The 15,466-nt window shown below is 39.8% G+C and overlaps 1 protein-coding gene across 19 annotated transcripts in view; it reads right to left on the bottom strand.

Annotated features, from left to right (window-relative positions):
* Positions 1-15,466, bottom strand: part of Ttll5 (tubulin tyrosine ligase like 5) — a 242,939-nt gene that overhangs the window by 163,094 nt on the left and 64,379 nt on the right. For 15 of the 19 annotated variants that reach the window (XM_070029485.1, XM_070029462.1, XM_070029431.1 and 12 more), the window contains exons 13-16: positions 6,361-6,442; positions 4,499-4,560; positions 3,181-3,275; positions 880-921 (exon numbers count right to left, since the gene is read on the bottom strand). In XM_070029485.1, coding sequence (XP_069885586.1) covers positions 880-921; positions 3,181-3,275; positions 4,499-4,560; positions 6,361-6,442 — 281 coding nt within the window. The remainder of the gene's footprint in view (positions 1-879; positions 922-3,180; positions 3,276-4,498; positions 4,561-6,360; positions 6,443-15,466) is intronic. The other 4 variants (XM_070029403.1, XM_070029421.1, XM_070029478.1 and 1 more) reach the window with 1 other exon arrangement.

Genomic DNA, 15,466 nt, shown 5'->3' on the forward strand with positions numbered 1-15,466 from the left:
AGTGAAGTTGGACTGGTGGTACATGCCTGTGTTCCCAGAAGTGATGGAAAGCTTAAAGTAGGCAGATTGTGGCTCAGGCATGTGCCAAAGGAAGGAAGCAAGACCTATCCTGAAAAAAAAAAAAAAATCAAAAAACAGGGCTGGCTGCTGAGTACCAATTCATGCCTATAATCCTTGGTACTCAGGAGGCTAAGATCTGAAGACTGTTAGTATAAGAACATGTACAAAAACCATTGAACAGAAGGAGGAGTCCCCCATTCCTGTCCTCTTAAATTAAAAAAAAAAAACAAACTAAAAAACTAAAATCCCTGTATAGAAGAAAGTGACAGTTAATCTCAAATACTGCCCACAAGGACAGTAAGAGAGGAAATGTTGATCATGCTACATGAAATATATTTGTCTTTATTTTGCAGGGTAGCACAGAAAAGCTTCCAAGATCATTATATATGTGAAGTACCAGCTATTAAGGAACTCAAATATAGCCCTATACCCAATGTGAAAGGGTTTTAATATCAAGCTGCTAGCAACAGTATCTGTTTCATAAGATGTCTAACAAAAAAGAAAACTCATTTGTAAACTGTAATAATTCCCTTCTCAAATATTTTGGTCAAAGCCACAGATAAGCCAGGAAACCCTGTTCATCATTTAAATTCAACTGCCTCTACCACAGCATAATCACTGTCATGAAAATAGGACTCCTAAGTTCCTGCATCCTCTATTCTCATATTGTATTGCCAAGAAGACCTCTGTGTATTTCTTTTCATTTACTCTATTTTGTGTTATTTAACTATGCACAAAACAGGTACATGAAATATGTACCATGAAAGGCTAAAGCTAAAAGGCTTTATGAATGAAGTCTCCCAATGATCCAGAACTTACCTGCTTGGTGTTTGATGACTGAAACTGTGCAGATACTGGACGCTATAAAAGACAGAAAAATGGAATAAAGCCTCATCTTCTCCTAACATGCCTACATTTTCCATCTCCTCCATCTATGACATAAAAAGGAAATATAATCTCCAAGCACAGATCAAATGCAAGAGCCCTACCTACATTTTGTGGTTGCAAACTCAGAGCATTTACTGTTCACATGGCTTTCGTCTACACGATTTGTATTCCAGCATCAACTTCTACTTCAACTTTTACTTCTATTGCCAAGTACTGAAGATCCTGAAGTTAACTACCCCACCTGACAAACTGTTTTATACAGTACATGTAACTAATCTACAGTGCCTTTATACAAGATTTCCAGAGGCTGATTGTGAATGACATCATACCATTACCTACCAGTTAGCAAAACAAGCATTGAATAGATTCTCTATGATTTGCAAAGAATTGCCAAATAAAAGCTGACAGGCAGGCTAAGAAGCTAAGAAAAGGGATCCATTCATTCAAGATTAGTATACAGCTACTCTTAGGAGAGAAACTTGGCAGAAATGGTGTTAACACTGCACAGAAACAGTCATAGTCCTTTATGCATAATTCTGCAGCTCTTGCCACAGATGCTACAGGAAACAATTTGCAAAGGAATGTGATTGCCTAAAGTAAGTTTTCCAATTCATCTAGGTTAATTCTCTACAATATTAAAAATTAAAAGAAAACCCTTTGATGAAACAGTGATTAGGTAAAACTCTGGTGCCTCATTTTATTTCTCCTGCAAGATAATACCACTTACAATACAGTACACTCTGTTCCACATCGCCACACTCCTTAGTTAATTGTTCCGGGGCAGGGGATCACAGATAGGTGGCCCATGGACTGAATCCACCTAAGAGACCTGTTATAATTGGACTGCAAAGGTTGTTTTTTTTTAAATTAACTAGTTGCTAATATATATTGCTAATATATAAAGGTAGTATTTCTGATTTCTCTTGACAATGGGAAGATCTTTCCATACCCTTTGTTCACACTCATGTACAGCAGTGATCAGCTAGAGCACATTCACTAAACTGCTGCCCCTTTGCCAGAAGGCCTGCACTTTCTTAACCTGTCTTTTCACCCTGGCTGTATGAGACCTGCCCCTATTTACCTCATTTCCATCACGTGCCTTATAGACATCCTCATTTGAAAACCCTGTTCTAATGAAAAGTTATCTAAATAATAATATATGAGCTTTGCACACAGAAATAGTACTACTCCAAATAAGACTAACAAGGAAAAAAGAGGAGCAGGAAAAGGAATAGCAGAAAAAAGGAGGAAAAAGTGGAGAATATTGAAACAAAGAAGAGTTGAAGTGGAGGTGAGAGAGGGATCAAAAGAAGAAGAGGCAAAAGGGAAAGAGGAGAGAAAAGAAGACATTATTTCTGCCTTCAAAGAGCTTATAGACTAGCAGAAGAGTATTAGACAAAATACAAGTAACATGAATGCAAAATAGCATGCACATCAAGTGGACAACCTTGAGGTAAAAGTAAAGAACACTAAAGAGTGAGAGGAATTAGTAAGAAAAAGTCTCTAAAATTTCTGAGTAGGCAAGGTAATCAAACCAAATGGGCAGAGAGTAGGTAGATCTTTTAAATAAGAAGAAATCTTAAAGGCAAAGAAACAAAAGTGAAAATAAGCAATACTAACACATTCAGGGACTGAAGAGATGATAGAATAAATAGAAGGACTGGCTGGTTTAAATAGAAGAGAATGAAGAGTACACAAAAACCAGAACAATGCTTGATCAAAAGATGCTTCTAAGACCCACAGGTTTCTTTGGGCACATATTTCATGCAACTTCAACCAATAACTCATGACTACTGGAGGGTCTTTTGAAGAGAACTATTTATAGAAAAGCTGCTATTTCAATGGAGCATCTTTATAAAACCAGTCTGAAGATTGGAAAGAATGTAGTAACAATTAAGAATTAATAGGCACCCTGTCTGTGCTTTGTTTATGAGCTTGTCGATCTGAGGGGAAGGGATATATTTTTAAAAAGAAAAGAGAAAGGAAAAAGGTAAAGTAGGAGAAAAAAGAAGCTGACAGAAAAGACAAAACAAACGCAGGTAAGTTTGTTGGAAAGCACTGAAGGCATACACTATTAGCTGCAGCTGAACATAACTGCCACGATCTAGACTGATCTCTAAATTCTCCTGCCCCAAGTGACCTCACATCCATAATGCTTCAGCTTCCTCATCTGCATCTGCTACCACTTCCCAGAAAGCCTCTTTTGGTCTCCCTCCTGCTGCATTTGCTTACCTGAGGTTTCTGGAATGGATTTCGCCTGGAAGACTCAAAGGTGGGATAAATTGGCCGGGTTGTTGCCCGCTGGGCAGGATCTTGGCATACAAATCCTGAATAGGGAATGGGCAACGTTAAAACCTGTCATTTTCTAGAAATTAACAGGTTTGGCTGCACCTTTAGATGTACAAAACCCAGTTTCACAGCATAATATTATAGAAATTCAGTCATAAATATTACAGACAGCCATCCTCAAGAAGATAATGCTGGTTGGGCAGCTGAAATTCTTACTGAGAAAGAGGTATGGGCTTTTTTTTTTTTTAATGAATCCCAAATAAATGTGCAAATAAGCACGTTGAGACATGTAATTGTTGAAAGATAAAGTTATTTTACAATGACTTTTGCATACTAATTAAAAACCAATGTTGTATTACATTGAAAACAACTTTTGAGTGGGGAAGGGAGGGAAAAGCTGGAAGACAGCAAGGGAAGGGGTGACACTGTCCAAAAAGAAATGAGTTATGTAATGGTAACCCCTCTCTATACATCACCTTTATAATAACAATAAAAATACATGACAAAAAATATTGTCTCTACTCAGAGAATCTGAAAGGCAGTTGTCCTATTATATGGTGTACTTGTAGAATTGTCAAATGTAGTCTATTAGCAATTTCCAAAATGGGTTTTGTAGATTATCTATGGCTTCAAGAATTGGGCTTCAGATAATTTTACTTCCTTCCTAAAGAAACAGGTTCTCATCTAAGAAAAAGAGATGAGCTAAGTTTTTACAGCACTTGCTGGTACATCAAGTACCGGATCATGTCAAGTATATTTTATTATGTCTTTTTAGGGAACTAAAAAACAACAATAAATCCACACCATACCCATCTGACGTTTCAAAGTTCGGCTTATCTACTTAAAATGGGATTTCTTCCTAGGGCTGCTCTGGCTATAACTACTACAGAAGGGATCATGTTGAGACCAGTAGAGACTGGCTAGCAGAAATACAGTCAGTCTCCTTTGTAACAAAGCTTCCTCAGTGGGTTTCACTTTTCCAGTTCAGAGAAAAATACACTTTCTACAGATCTTCACTTAATTCTCTGCCTCAGCTCATAATTCCCATGCCCCAGGTCTCAGCCTTAGTTGTGGTTCAGCCTCAGGACAGGATGGAGCCAGAGGGAGTAGAAACATAAACACTTCCCTGAAAATATAATTTTTTAGTACAAAGCATTTAGCATGGCTTAGGAACTGCCAGTTGGCAACACCTATGGAACCTAGCAAAAATGGATGCTCTGGTTAAGTTTTATATGAGTCAGGCTCAGAAAACACTACTTACCTACAACAGTGAACATATCTGAAATCATACTGGCTTTAATCTTTAGGTCCAGAGGTGCATCACTAATAGAACAGAGAAAGAAAGCAACTGATAGTTCTGTAGGTTAACAGAATAACTGCCTAATAGGCTCAATATAACAAAGTTCCCAAATGTCATTGAAAAGCACAGCAAATCTATGGAAAAATAAAAAAGAATACTAGAGAGAAAGCAAGAAATAAAAGTCTAGTGTTAAACTTATCTTTCCTAAGGTTGGCCCAGTACCAATGCCTTGATTCTCTGACGTGTAATCTTTTTATTATACAAATTTTGTACAAGTCAAGAAGATTGCTTCATTATCACTGTGGGTTTTAGAGGTTCAGACTTTTAGTATGCTTTGTTATGAGTGTGTCCATCATCCTAATTATGTTTCACTGCTGCAATTGTAGAATCACATTCACATGCAAGACAAGAAACTCTAGCCCCATTTGTATTTTTTATGTCTTCATTTTCTGTTCTAAATAAATATTCCTAGACTGGCAGGTTTGTAAATAGCAGAAAGATATACACAATCTCACTAGATGAAGCAGCAGGACCATGACACCGAAGCAACATGGAAAAGCAAGAAGATCTCTGTGGCAATAACTGCCATGCTGGCTTTGGTGTTAGGACTATTCTGGCTGCTGGGCCCACAATGCATCACTCGGGGGATCTCTAACACTGTCTAATACACTTCACTGAGCAATATGCAAGAGGCTGACAGAAACGTAAGCATCTGTAGTATCTAGGCCCTCTACCTTACTACTGAGGATAAGCCAAATTCCTGCTCCAAAAGTCAAACTTCTATTTGATTCCTTGGCATTTTGCAACTCTCTCTTAACCTTAGAAACTCAGAAGCTGGGTGGTCTTTGGCATAAATCTCTAGTATTTTCTGTTTAGAGGAGCATATAGCTAATAGAAATTCCTAGAGCTACAGATGTAATCAGAATCTTCTTTGGGATTAACAAATAGGTTTATTTCCTTCCTGTAAACAACAGATAGCTCTAAAAACTTTTTTTAAGATAAACTTTCTTAGATTTAATCTTTGATGAATACCAATACATGGAATGGGGTGAAAAGTACACTTCTTGAGGTGCAGCATTCTACCTTTACTGTGTGTGTGTGTGTGTGTGTGTGTGTGTGTGTGTGTGTGTGTGTGTGTGTGTGTGTGTGTGTGTGTGTGTGTGTGTGTGTGTGTGTGTGTGTGTGTGTGTGTGTGTGTGTGTGTGTGTGTGTGTGTGTGTGTGTGTGTGTGTGTGCGCGTGCGCGCGCGCGCGCGCGCGCGCGCGCACATGTGAAATGGATCTGTATAAATTATCAGTAATTAAACCTTTTGTATTTCTTTAGTCTTAACAGAACACCTACAAAATGAAAAAAAATGTTAAAAAAATGTGGGGTTCAAAAGTGAGTGCAAGAATCATCCAGGAAGCCATATAAACAGTAAACATATATTGCAAATTAATTGTCTAGAAAGACAATGATCCCTAGTTGCTATATCTCAATTTCAAAATTGCAGTCATGGGGCTGCAAAGGTGGCTCAGTTGTAGAGTGCTTGCCTTGCATGCATGAGGCCCTGGGTTCAATTTCTCAGCACCACATAAGCAGAAAAAGCCAGAAGTAGTGTTATGGTTCAAGTGGTAGAGCGCTAGCCTTGAGCTGAAGAGGTGAACTGGGCCCAGGCCCAGAGTTCAGGCCCCAAAACCAACAAAAAAACAAACGAATAAAATTGCAGTCATCTCTAATAACTAGTGTCAACGGAAATGACTCCCCACCACCAGTCCCACCCCACAAAAGTTTTTTAGTGCCTTTGCAGATTTGTCCTTTTCTAGTTGATAGAGCTGACTTACCAGGCCAAAGAAGGAGAGAGATTCACTTCTAACAACCATGGCTTCAGAGTAGAATCTATGAGCACGTCAAAGCCATACAGTTCTAGAAACACAACACAATATATAAACCATCATTTTTCATGTCATGCCTGCATAAAAATCTTAAAAATCCAAGCCAATCAACTGCTGCAAGAGGCCCAGAAACTCACTGACTATAAGAAGTGATCCTAGAAACAGAATCTTTCAAGCTCAAAAGAGGTTATCAAGTTCAAGGATAGTTTTAAAAATAACACTATAACCAGGCGTGGGACTACATGCCTATAATACTAGCTATATGGGAGGTAGAGGACAGGAAGATAGCAGTTTGAGATCAATGCAGGAAAAAAAATTAGTGAGACCCCACCATAACAAACAAGGCGGGGGTGGCAGTAGATACACACCTGCAATCCCATCTAGATAGGAGGGCATAGGTATGAGGTTCAAGGTCTAAAGCTAGTCCTAGACAAAAAAGCAAGACCTAATGTAGAAAATAACTAAAAGCAAAAAAAAATACAAAAAACAAAACAAAACAGTGGGGGAGGTGAAGCTGGGTCAAGTGGTAAAAGTACTACCAATTTTGAAGCTCTGAATTCAACACTGCCACCAAAAATTAGCCACTATGTTGGACACTGGTGCCTCACACCTGTAACCCTACTCAGGAGGCTGAGATCTGAGGATCGAGGTTCAAAGCTAGCCCAGGCAGGAAAATCCATGAGATTCTTATCTCCAATTAACCACCAGAAAACCGGAAGTAGTGCTGTGGCACAAGTGGTAGAGCACTAGCCTTAGCTGAAGAGCTCAGGGACAGCAACTAGGCCCAGAGTTCAAGCCCTACAACTGACCCTCCTCTCCCCACCCCGCCAAAAAAATTAGCCACTATAAAATTTACTTTTATCATCTGCTCTAGTGGTATTCTGAGTTTTGCAAAGATAGTAAGCTGACTTAAGAACAGAAAACATAATTGTGCCGCTCTTACAGGTTAAGGAAAAAATGCTGTCCAGGAATGAAGCAACAACATCTTAATAGTGCTGTTTCAGGCTGGCTCTGGATGCCCTCCTACACTACTCCCTACCACACTCTGAAAACAGAAAAATCTATAGAAGACATCTCCCCAGGAACCTTCTGTTGCATTTTCTTTTCTTTTCTTTTCTTTTTTTTTTGGGGGGGGGTCTCTGGTTGTGGGGCCTGAACTCTGGGCCTGGGCGCTGTCAGCTCAAGGCTAGCGCTCTACCACTTGAGCCACAGTGCCACTTCTGGCTTCTTTTTGCTTATGTGGTGCTGAGGAATCGAACCCAGGGCCTCAAGCATGCAAGGCAAGCGCTCTACCACTGAGCCACCTTCCTAGCCCCCTTTTTTTTTTGTTTACATTTTTTATTTGAAAAATGTATTTAAAAGTCTTAACAATTTTTCAATATCAATTATGACTCTCAAACACGTTCCTATCACTTTATTGTTAAAGTGATGGCGCATACATGTAAGAGAAGGTAGCTCAAGGCAAGAGAGCACCAAAGAGAAGACTGTGTTCAAAGAATAGGTATTAGGATGAGGCTGGAGGTCTGGAGTTCCCCCGCTTTCTACCCTATCCTGTTACCCCTTTAGATCTCCAGTCTAGTGCACTCCTTAGGGCGGCAAGGTAGACTGCTTTTAGAGCACCTAGATTGATGAAACAGAGTAAATTGGTAACAGAGTAAACTGATGACCAGTCTTCGACCCTAAAAACTGCAGGAAGTACACTGGAACCGGAAACATGGTAGAACCTCAGCCACTGTAGGTGGGGACAGACTGGACAGACGGTGGAATCAGCAGAATGACTATCAGTTCCTACAATACTGACCCCACTACCATAAAACAGGCTTCCTATACCAGAGCTAATGATGCCAGATTTCTTGTCTTAGAGCAGGCAGGAACTCTTCTGTCTTATTCTGTTTAATTACCCTTAAAGAAAGGGCCAGAACAAAAAACAAAAACAACAACAACAAAAAAAAACACCTGAGAAAACTGAAAATGCCTAAAGACTCTGCTCTCCTACATTGCTCTCCCATCTATCTAAAGCACTGTCTAGTCAGGTGAGAGTGGGACATGGTCTTCAGACAAAACTCCCTGAGTCTTATTTGTGTCTGGTTCTAGGACTAAGGAACAGAAATAGAACTTGGGGAAGACAACTAAGGTATGCCTGCTGCTTTTACCTCTCCTTTCTCCAATGCCAACACACCCTAGTCATGTCTCCACACTGCCCCTCTTCTACTGAGCAAGAAAAGAAGCATAGCTCATGTCCACCAGAGAAAACTTGAACTCCTGCAAGCACAAGCAACACTGAATAAAGATTGTGAGCAGCTCTTTTGAGCATATTCTATAAGGGGGCCTGGGTCATCCACAGGTCAAGCTAAACATGAATGAAATCACTTAAGAGAAACATCTTTAGAGCTCTGTCTCTCAACTGTAAGTGATTTTTATCTTAGGAGGCATTTGACAATTTCTGGAGATATTTTTGGTTGTCTTAACTGAGATGGGCCAGGGATGCCACTAAATAGCTTATAAAATACAGCTCTTCATTACAAGAATGTCTGTATGGAGGTCTTGTTCTAGGACCTCCCCGTACTTGCATGCTATGAGAAGATCTTATGATCATTACTCTCTGATGACTGTTGCCCACCTACTCATCTCATCATCCCTAAGGATGAAGTCTACTTCAAGACCACGCCTAGATTTTCTGCAATCTGTGGCTTTCTATCCACCCCCTTTTCCTCCTCTCATCTGGGCCAGCAGGGAGGTTAGCAGAGGATATGCTAGGTCCTTCCAAGACTTAAATGGAATGTCATCTGGTTCAGAGCCACCTCATACCTCTTATTTAATGAAGTTCCTAATAGGGAGGAGGTTGAGGACAGAGGTAGTAGCAGGATAAGGCTAACTGGAAGAACTCAAATTAAAACTTTTTTTTAAAAAAGGAAACATTGTTGGGATGCTAATAATGCTAATACATGGATGCTAATAATGCTAATACAGGGTTAGAGGTCTAACTAGAGAAAAACCCTGATACTGGGAGAGTGAAACTGAGGAGCTTAAGATCTGAAATCTGAAGAGAAAGTGTGGACTAGGCAATGGTCCCCCTTCCAACCCCCTGATATCTGCTTTAGCTCATTCCAGAAGGAAAGAGGTATACAGGGAAGTAGGGGGCTTCTCAGCAAAGCTGACTTCTGCTTTGGTAATCTCACCTACCTGTCCCATTTAAGGAACTCCAGATAAGAAGTTTAAAATAGTTGGTACCCAGATCATCATTCAGGAGAGGGGAATTCATTCCAGGTTTCCACAGAATTCCTAGCTCAGATCTAGGGTTTCCATTGCATTTTCTTAACCTTAAGATCCTGCTTTTTCAACCAAGGTCAGAAGACATTGAAGGGTAAAATATATTTATTCTTTCCCTTCTCCCATGGTTTCAATTTCCCTTTGAAGACAGAAAGTCAAACATGTGGCCTATAGACAAGAAGTCAGAAGAAAAGAGAAGCCAGTGGTAGCAGATGACAAGTCGTCTTGAACCATTAGAATCATTTAAGGAAGTAGCAAGCCAAAGATCAAATTTCTCTGGCTTCTGGATTCTTCTCTGATTTTCTTCCTCTACCTCCCCAACTATGGCAAGGAGCAAAGCAACACTCATGAGCAACTCCTTGTTCAAGGTCTGCTTTTACTTAACACGTTCAGGGATGAGATGTTAAACTTTTTAAGCCCTTTGTATTATTAGTAGAGATCCACTTGACTGCAATCACAATATGCACAGTCTTTAGTATGTATATACATCAAGCACCAGAACTTCAGGAGTCCACTCATTCCCAACATCTCACCCTGTGTCATCAAATAAACTGCCTTCACCTTTTCTCCAAGGGGGAAAACAAAACAAAACGCTAGCTTCCTTACTGTCTGAACAGAGCTTATATGCTCAAAACAGAAGCAGGATTTCTGATTTCTGAAACAAATATTACTGGTTCAAGGTAAATTTGTTTTCATTTCTTAAGCCTCTCAAAAAATATGCAGATTTGTGGTTGTAAAATAATAGCCCCAATGGCCATATTTAGAACATAGGGAGTCCTATTTAGAATACCAAGAGTCCTAGAATGGTAATCTAAACCTAGTGGTCACCTGACTGTACAATGTGATTTCCTTAGCATCCTTTGCTTTGTCTTATACACACTATTAATTATATTTGTCAATTGTCAATATTTGGTTTTCCTTACACTTATCTTATTTAAGTCAAAGAAACATGTATGTTCCTATTTATATATTTATTTATGTTGGTTGTGGCTTGAACTCAAGGCCCAAGCACTGTCCCTGAGCTCTTTCCCTCAAGGCTAGGGCTCTACCACTTTGAGCCACAGCACCACTTCTTGTTTTCTGGTGGTTAATTGGAGATAGTCTCCTGGACCTTCCTGCTTAGGCTAGCTTCAAACTGTAATCCTTAGATCTCAGCCTCCAGAGTAGGATTACAAAAATGAGCCACCAGCACCCAGCTTTATTGTTTATTTTTAAAGGGGAGGGCAGGGTGTCATTTCTGTAGGCCAAGCTGGCACAGCACTAATGATCCTCCAATGTCTTTCTCTTGAGTACTGGATTATATACAGTATAAAAGTTTCCATGAATGTATTTGTGCCCCTAATAATTATACAAGATTCCATTCAATTTGCAAAACTAATTATGAGAAAAATTATGAGAGTATGAGATGGCATTCATTTCATGTAATTATATAAAATTTAAATATTATTCATATTTTAAAATGTGAAGAATAGCGGCCAGGAATGTGGCTTAGTGGTACAGTGCTTGCCTAGTATGCATGAAGCCCTGGGCTCAATTCCTCAGTATCACATACATAGACAAAGCCAGATGTAGTGCTGTGGCTTAAGTGATAGAGTGGTAACCTTGAACAAGAGGCTCAGGAACAATGCCCAGGCCCTGAGTTCAAGCCCTAGGACTGGCCAAAAAAAGAAAAGGAAAAAAAAAGAATCAGCTCCTTCAACTGTCTTTTTTTGGGTAATAAATTCACAACTTTTATATACAATGCAATCTTCAGAGTATCTTTTTTTTGTTGTTGTTGTTGGTCATGGGGCTTGAATTCTGGGCTTGGGCACTCTTCAGCTCAAGGCGAGTGCTCTACCACTTGAGCCACAGTACCACTTCTGGTTTTCTGGTTTTTAATTAGAGATAAGAGTCTCACGGACTTTTCTGCCTGGGCTGGGTTTGAACCATGATCCTCAGATCTCAGTCTCCTGAGTGGTTAGGATTACAGGTGTGAGCCACCAGCGCGTGGCTCCTTCAGAATATCTTTAGTGAAACCACAGAATATATGCCTTGAACCTGAGAAAAGTCTTTTTTTTTTTTTTTTTTGGTCCGGTCGTGGGCCTGAACTCTGGGCCTGGGCGCTGCCCCTCAACTCTTCAGCTCAAGGCTAGCGCTCTACCACTTGAGCTACAGTGCCACTTCCGGCTTTTTTTTTTTTTTTGCTTATGTGGTGTTGAGGAATCGAACTCAGGGCCTCAGGCATGCCAGGCAAGCGCTCTACCACTGAGCCACCTTCCCAGCCCGAGAAAAGTCTATTCTTAGGCATTTAAAATGTAAACTCTAACCAAGAATAGTGGCATGCACATGTAATTCCAGCTTTGAGGAGGCTGAGACAGAAGGATCATGAGACTTGGACTATAAAGAGACCCTGGTTGTTTGTTGTTGTGTTGTTTTGTTTTTTTGTCGGTTGTGGGGCTTGAACTCTGGGCCTGGACACTGTCCCTCAGCTCTTCAGCTGAAGGCTAGCGCTCTACCACTTGAGCTACAGTGCCACTTCGGTTTTCTTAGCGGTTTATTGGAAATAAGAGTCTCACAGCCTTTCTGGCCTGGGCTGGCTTTGAACTATGATCTTCAGATCTCAGCCTCCTGAGTAGCTAGGATTACAGGCATGAACCACCGGCACCCAGCTTTTTTTTTTTTAAGGAAAGAAAAATCTAGTTGTACAATGTACAAGTCCTTGTTGATATTACACAAACAAGAGAGGATGCAATGTCTATTTCAAAAATTATACTCAATATTTTAAAAGCTGAAGCACAGCTGGGTGCAGGTGGCTCACACCTGTAGCCTTACTCAAGGCTGAGATCAGAGGATCACTATTCAAAGTGGAGCTGTGGCTCAAATGGTAGAGCACTATCCAGCCTTGAGCAAAAAACCTAAGAGATAGTGCCAAGGCATGAGTTCAAAGACCAAGACTAGAACCCCCCAAAAAAGGCTAAAGCACAGGATTCTATTGTTTCCTGACAACATAGTACTATTACAGTATAAAGAATGGGGTGAATATATGATTGATGCGAGTGTTCATCAGGTTTGTGAACTCAAAAATAAATCAAGGACAATTTGAATCAGATAAATAACCAGTGAAATCCACTATCTAAGCACTTCACATTAAGCATTATGTAAGTACCATTTACTTGATCATTTCCCTGAATTGGACACAAATTCCAAGAAATCTTGGCTGGCAGGCTAAGCGCCAGTATTCTAAGGGAAACAAATATCTGAAAGAAAGAAAAAACCCTTCACAATAGTAAATGAATTTTCACTCAGGTAATACGCCTCTTAGTGCGGAACAGTATCTACGGCAAATGAGACAAACTTGAAAACAAAACAAAAAATTAAATCCTTCAATGTAGCTATATCTGTACCACACTTTAACTTATGATCTGCAAGGTCCAGTAGCTCACCTACAAGGCTGACTTAGGGGAGGGGAATGGTGTGGAAAGACAGTTTATATATCAGATTCTAAATTGAAATAACCGACTCAATTTAAGGCATTAATTTGAATCCCTGACAAGTGTCTTTACAACTGTTCTGTGAATGTTAAAGATTTTAAAAGGTATAGCCAGGCACTGGTGGCTCATTTCTGTAATTCTAGCTTACTCAGAAGACTGAGATCTAACAATCCCAGTTCAAAGCCAGCCTGGACAGAAGAGTTCATGACACTTTTATGTCTAATTAGCTAGCAAAAAGCCAGAAAATGAAGTATGGTTCAAGTGGCAAAACACCAGCCTTGAACAAAGAAAGCTAAGCAACGGCTCAAGGCTCTGAGCTCCAGGCTTAATACCAGCACACACAAAAAGAGGTATTACATGGTCTATGCTTTAGTGCATTAATACTGAACTCATTCTGAACTGAAACTTTTATTTGCAATTTTCCAAAAATGAAAAAAAGATTTTAAAACATAAAAAGGTTATAGTGAGAATATGAAACTCCTCCCTTTTTATGTTGTGTGTTTTAGTAGCTGTGCTTAAATCTTCAAAAACTCAGTATCCAGGAGGAAGTTTACTAATGCGCCTGTCATCAATGGGGCAGGCAAGCCAGGCTTCTTCTAGGGTGAGAGCACATCTTTTTGTTCTTGTGTTATCTTCATCATGACAGGAGAGCAAGCAGTTTTGGAGAATCACTGCTACTATCTTATTAAGTAACACTTCCCCAGGTCAGTTTTCCTTGGTAAGAGAAATTTCCTTTTGCCCTTAGCCAAACCAAAACAAACTTGAAAATTACTCTAGTGGCTAGAAGCTGTTTCAGTCTATTTGCAGTCATACCCTTATCTCCTTCTTTCTTTTAATATAGATTCTTGAAATGGCAATCTACACTTGTTGCATTAGAGTTACTCACTACCAAACCCCTAAGGATTTGTTCTGCTTCTACTCTCTAATAATAGACTGGTTTTTTTCAATGGCCTTACTATAAAGCCCAAGGATCTAAAATTATGGGTCACCCCTTACTCATTGGAACTTTCTTCTCCCTTGGGTTCTAGGACACTGCTCTCATCTTTGGAATCTTCAAGTCTCTTTCTTTCTCATGTGATCTCATGTATTCTCATAGCTATAATTAATATTATGATGGCAGCATTCAAATCTATTCCTTTAGCTGTGGTTCCTGGACACTAAATCTATAATTTTAGTCACATTATAGACTCTTCACTAGGATATCCAACAGAAATCTGACACTCACCAAGACAGCACCTGGTGTTGTTCCCAAAACTGTTTGACTTTTTACGAGTCTTACCTTTGAAAATGGCAACCCTATCCACCAGGTTCCAAAACTAGCAACACTTTACCTCCTCCCAAATCTCATATATTGCCAGATTGTTGCCCTGCCTGCCTCTCTTCAACCCAGCCCATCTTCTCATATCAATTCTTACAGAATATTTCCATCAGTCCAAAAAGATCCCCCATGCTTCTTCCTGATAAATTCCTTATCCTTTACTCCCATATCTGATAACCACAATTTCTTCTAACATCTATCATGTGTTTCACCTATTGTAGAATTTCACATGAATGAGAATCATATACTATACAGTCTGGCTTCTTTAGCATAGTTTTGAGATTTACCTATTCATCTTTTTATAAGATGAGGTTTACTGAGGTATAACTTAAAATTCATCCGCTTAAAGCAAATAATCTGATGAATTCTGACAAATGTATACCATTACAGACCACCTCATGATAAAGATAAAATCAGAAATGTGCCACATGCTCTGCAACAGCCAATCCCCCAGCAACCATTAATTTTTGCATACTAGTGCCTTTTCCAGAGAAAGTATAAATTGAATCAATACAATGAGGGGTCAATACAGTGTGTGTGTGTGTGTGTGTGTGTGTGTTTGTGTGTGTGTGTGTGTGTGTGTGTGTGTGTGTGTGTGTGTGTGTGTGTGTGTGTGTACACACACACTGGTCTAGGGTTTGAATCTTAGAGCCTGGGCACTGTCCTTGAGCTTTATGGCTCAAGGCAAGCACTCTACCACTTGAGCCACAGCTCTACTTCCAGCTTTTTGTTAGTTAATTGGAGATAAAAGTCTCAGAGGGCTGGGATGTAGCTCAGTAGCAAAGTGCTTGTCTAGCAAGTACAATATCCTGAGTTTGATCCCCAGTATCAAAAAAGAAAAGATAAAAAAAAAATTCTCACTGACTTTCCTGCCCAGGCTCACTTCAAACTATGATCCTTTGATCTTAGCCTTCTGAGTAGTTAAGATTACAGTATGTATGGGCTAGGAAGGTGGCTCAGTGGTAGAGCACTTGCCTTGCATGCCTGAGGCCCTGGA

Source organism: Dipodomys merriami, unplaced genomic scaffold (genome assembly GCF_024711535.1).
Source record: "Dipodomys merriami isolate MVZ:Mamm:240054 unplaced genomic scaffold, mDipMer1.0.p SCAF_1, whole genome shotgun sequence".
NCBI classification, from domain to species: domain Eukaryota; kingdom Metazoa; phylum Chordata; class Mammalia; order Rodentia; family Heteromyidae; genus Dipodomys; species Dipodomys merriami.